Below are 4,484 nucleotides of genomic sequence, written 5' to 3' on the forward strand. Positions count from 1 at the left end.
AACCTAGTTCAATCAGTTCACACATCGATTAGCAGGTTAACCAATTTTAGATTTTTTTTTATAGCAGCAATAAGTTAATGTGAGAGTTATAATTATTTACCCTTTAGTGTGATGAATATATGTATGTATATTTATATGTATCATTATGTTGTTGAAGAAATTATCTAGATTTATTTACTTTCTTTGGTTATAGACATGAACATGAATAAGCAAATGTTGAATACCATAAAAGATAAAAGCCAAAAGAAAAAAACAAATAAATGTTGGGCAGTTGAATGCTTGTTGAAATATTGGAAACAACATTATAAAAAATATAATCATAAACCTCAAACATAAACTATAAAAACGAACATAAAAGATACTAAAAACCTTAATCCTAACCTAGGAAGGCGACGAGCAATTCCCCCTTCTACACATAGATCAACATGAAAGCAAAGAGAGGGAGATTTATGTCGATAACCTTGAGGAGCAAGCATTAGGGTAAAGCAAAAACATGATGGATAAGAGTTTGGGTTGAGTCCCTCGCTCTTTTTGGCGATGGACTTACTGCAACACCCTGAAACCAACGCATAGATACAGGGGAAGGTTGTAACCTTGCCCCCAAAATGGTAAATATATTTTTTAATCCTTTACAAATTTACGAAATTACAAATTAATATAATTGGTAAAATTATATTTTGAGTCCCCAAATTTCATGATTCATCTCTGAACGCCCTTACCTGAAACAATGGTAAAAAAAGCTCAAGTAATACAAACAGAACTTAAAAATAGAGTAGTAATCTCAGTGATGTTAGAATTAGACTAAATCAACTGATTAAATCGGTTAAACCATAAATTAATGGCTTGTGAATAGATAAAAATCAAAAAACTCAAAAAAAAAATCAATAATTGAATCAATTGCACTGATTTATAATTTTTATTATTTATTTTTATCATTAGAATGAAAAATGGATAGCTCCATTATTGGTTAAATTTCCAAAAAATGGTAACCCCACGCCATCCACAAAGAGGGAGAAGACCACGAGTTTGTCATGAGAGGTCGGGGCCCAGTGCACTTACCAAATTTAATTATAAGGTGTTACTTAAGACCATTTTTTTAAAATCCAGAAAATGTTAATAAAGTCTTTCCTTTTTAAGAAAAAAAAAAGTCGCTCAATCCCATTTTTATTGTTTCTATTTTTATTATTATATTATATTGACATTTTGTGCTATCCATATTATAGAAGGTTGACTGGTCCGACATGTTTTGGTTTAGGGGTAAATCATGAATTTATATAGGTAAGCTTTTAATTTAATTATTTAAGTAAAAAAAATTACAATTTAGTCATTAAGTGTCTAGGAAATTCATAACCCTGTTTAGGACATCTAGAGCTATTGCAGTTGAAAACAAGTGTCGAATATAAATTCGGACATGGGTACGTGGTTAACACAAAGTTTTAATGATCATATCTCTATATTCATATTTCAACAAGCATATAACATAGATGTCAAAAATTGATACTTAAAAGTTATTGTAAAGATGAATCCATTGCTGAACAGATTCATCAATACTAGTGAACTCAGTTATGGAGTAAATGAGTATCGACAGCTTTTAGTAGTGTGTCAAATATATGTCCCAACTATTTTAAGTTCTTCCATGTATTTAGAAGATCATATCCGGCACTCATATACGGATCTGTGTTAGACAATAACATTCGGAGCAACATAAATATCAGCCATTAAAATGATAAAAGCAGGAAACTGCAGCTCGCTATCATCCTATTCCTAGCAAGCCTCGACTCTTTTCCTCCATGGGGATCTAAAGAGTTCGAATCAAAGAAACAAGAAACAGAGAACGAGACTAATGATAATCAATGCTTACCTCATTCAGTGAGATGTTTCTCACTTTCTTTTGAACCACGAAAACAAGCAATTAACCACAACAATTAAGTTTCAACCCGACTATATATTCATCCAGCTAAAGTTTCAAAGAACAGAGTACCTGCAGCGGCCTAGTTTCACTGGCTTACCCTAGCAGTATGAAAGTATACCAGCTCCCAACATCGATAAACATTGCAGACTAATGATTGAATTACAAATGCAGTAACATATATCACCATGTTAAAACATTGACAGAATCAAGTTTGCTTATTAGCTACAAAAAATGAATAGCTGTGGAAAGAACAAGGAGCTAGGTTTTCATTCGGAAAGCATATAAAGAACTCATAATTTCAAGACGAGGAACAAAAGAATACTATTTATCCAGACCGTAAACACAAAATTCGCACTGCATACACAACATTTGAATATTGTAACCTATAATTTAACAGCATAAGATATCATACAAAGCCTATATCATCAAGAAGAGGATACCTTAACGGCTTTAAAAGCCGGATGAAGCAGTCCAAGCTCATCTTTCACCTCAAGCGGATTACCCGTCTCATTTCGTACTCTCTTAACCCTTCTACTAGCCAATGACTTGTGAGTGAACCCATAAATCTGAAGAATCTGATTATCCCCAAAATTGAATGCTCTATCCATCTGCTTCAAGCACCTCTCCACCGAGTAATCCCCAAACTTACCACAAGGTTTGCACCCCACAAAGTGGGTCACCAACGGCCAACGATGATCCCCTAAACCTGGGTGATAATTCTCAATCATTTCCTCATATCTATCAACCAAGATCCCCCAATAACCGTGCAAATAATAAGAATTCTCTAAGTAAACCTTATCACCCCACTTCTCCCTTTGAGTAGCCAACAAATACACCATTGCAGACTGATCATCGGCTTCGAAAACGGGTCTATTCTTAAGCTCCCGGGTCAAAACCTTCCCTGCTTCTTCCCTAATCTTGCCTTTAGGACCCATTGGAGCCCAAGCATCAAGAATGTCAAGTGCCCATTGCCCATTCCTCAACAAAAAACTCCCAGTGTTTAGCCCAATCCAATTCTTCTGATCATAAACCATTTCATTCCAACCGTGCATAACAAAGTTGGAGTCTTTATACCTTTCCCAAGGAACCTCAAATGCCATATCAGTAAACATGGCGTCACTATCCATCCACCACAAGAATTCCACCTCCGGATGCGAGAGCAAAAGCTTTCGAATCAACGGTAATTTCGCCCAAAACCCTGCCATTTCAGCATCCAACAGCGCCATGTTGTAAAATATCTCGATCCCGTGTAATCTACAATAATCGATCTTGTTCTTGATCGATTTCAATAAGTAATGATCACCGACAGGGTTCTCACAAGGTTTGGGAGATGAACCAGTGACTAAGAGAACCCTCGGCTTGTTTGGACCGATGAAATTCGGGTAATTAGGGTTTTCTTGAAGCCATCTAGAGCGTTGCTCGTCCCAATCGGAGATTCTGGGCCCGAGCGAATAGGGCGCGTTGGGATCGCGTTTCGGGACGTCTGGTTCCTCATCAATTAAGACCTTATTTATGTCGAACTCGTTGTAGTTATTGGTGCCGGCGTTGGTGTCGGCGCCGTCGTGTTTATCTAAGGAAATCGTTTGGACTTCTTCGAGGACGCGATGCGGCTCGCCACGTTTCCGGGAATAGAGGTGGTCGCGGATCTCGGCGAGGTCCTGGCCCGGAGTCCCGAATTTACCGGCTCCGATAGTGCCACGTAGGACGACGAGGGTGAGGACGAGGCAGAGGATGGTGACCTTGCAATGACGGAGAGCTCTCTGGATCTTTCTAGATCTTTGAGCTCCCAAGCAATTGTCTATCATCTTCCGGTTCGTTACCCGATCCGGACTAGCTTCAAATCACTAACAATACGTAATTGGAAAGCAAGGAGTTGAGAGAGAACCCTAGGAATTGGGGTGGGGGGGCGAGATATTTAGATTTCTCTGATGAAAATGGCGTTGTTAAGTGTGGGTGTGATTTAATTTCCGACGGGGAGAGTTGTAGACAGCTGTGGAGAACCGATGCGATGTGTCGGGGAAGGGAGGGTTGCTTTTGTCTTTTCCAGATTTCTTTAGTTCTAACTACAAATGGATTTCACATACTTCCACTACTGTTTCAAAAATATGAGCTTAAGTTAGTAGAGAATCATAAATTAAATTTATAAAGTCGACGACCGACACCTAAACATACCAATTAAGCTTCCTCCATTATGGTTTTCACTTTTTCTTTGAATAATCACCGATTGATTATCATTTTATTCTTATTATACTTTAATTTAATTTCAACACATGGTATCATGAGAAGCTATCTAAACACCATCCCCGACAATTTTCCTTTCTCACCACAACTAGTCATTACCCAAATAAATCACCTGCAATTAGGCCATCCACTTATGGTGAGAATACTCTCATCTCAAACTATGATAACACACCTATAATAGTCTTGTTACCTAACCCGATCACATATTCACCATATTCCATAATTGTTAATATAACTTTATAGGTTAAAAGATAATTTTTCTATAAATACCATGAAGAACGATGAGTAAGGGTCAAATTTCTCACTCTTTTAACAACTTTAAATTCTTTAC

At 37.2% G+C, this 4,484-nt stretch overlaps 1 protein-coding gene across 2 annotated transcripts; it reads right to left on the reverse strand.

Moving 5' to 3' along the window:
- Positions 1–279: 279 nt before the first annotated feature.
- LOC108470070 (xyloglucan 6-xylosyltransferase 2-like) lies at positions 280–4,052 on the reverse strand. 2 transcript variants are annotated; one of them, XM_017771269.2, is made up of 2 exons: positions 2,353–4,052; positions 280–719 (listed from the first exon to the last, which is right to left on the reverse strand). In XM_017771269.2, exons 1-2 carry the CDS (start codon positions 3,715–3,717, stop codon positions 693–695), a joined length of 1,392 nt encoding a protein of 463 aa, XP_017626758.1. In that variant the 5' UTR covers positions 3,718–4,052; the 3' UTR covers positions 280–692. The 2 variants fall into 2 exon arrangements, with proteins under 2 accessions (XP_017626758.1, XP_017626759.1); XM_017771270.2 differs by lacking the exon at positions 280–719 and adding an exon at positions 1,435–1,675.
- Between the last annotated feature and the right edge of the window lie 432 nt (positions 4,053–4,484).

Source organism: Gossypium arboreum, chromosome 8, assembly GCF_025698485.1.
Source record: "Gossypium arboreum isolate Shixiya-1 chromosome 8, ASM2569848v2, whole genome shotgun sequence".
Classification (NCBI taxonomy): domain Eukaryota; kingdom Viridiplantae; phylum Streptophyta; class Magnoliopsida; order Malvales; family Malvaceae; genus Gossypium; species Gossypium arboreum.

Excerpts from the sequence above, each read along its gene's own strand:
- LOC108470070 (XM_017771269.2), bottom strand. The coding sequence starts at position 3,717 with ATGATAGACAATTGCTTGGGAGCTCAAAGATCTAGAAAGATCCAGAGA. Across the intron at positions 720-2,352 it reads CGGCTTTTAAAGCCGTTAAG|GTAAGGGCGTTCAGAGATGA; the intron begins GTATCCTCTTCT and ends CCATTGTTTCAG.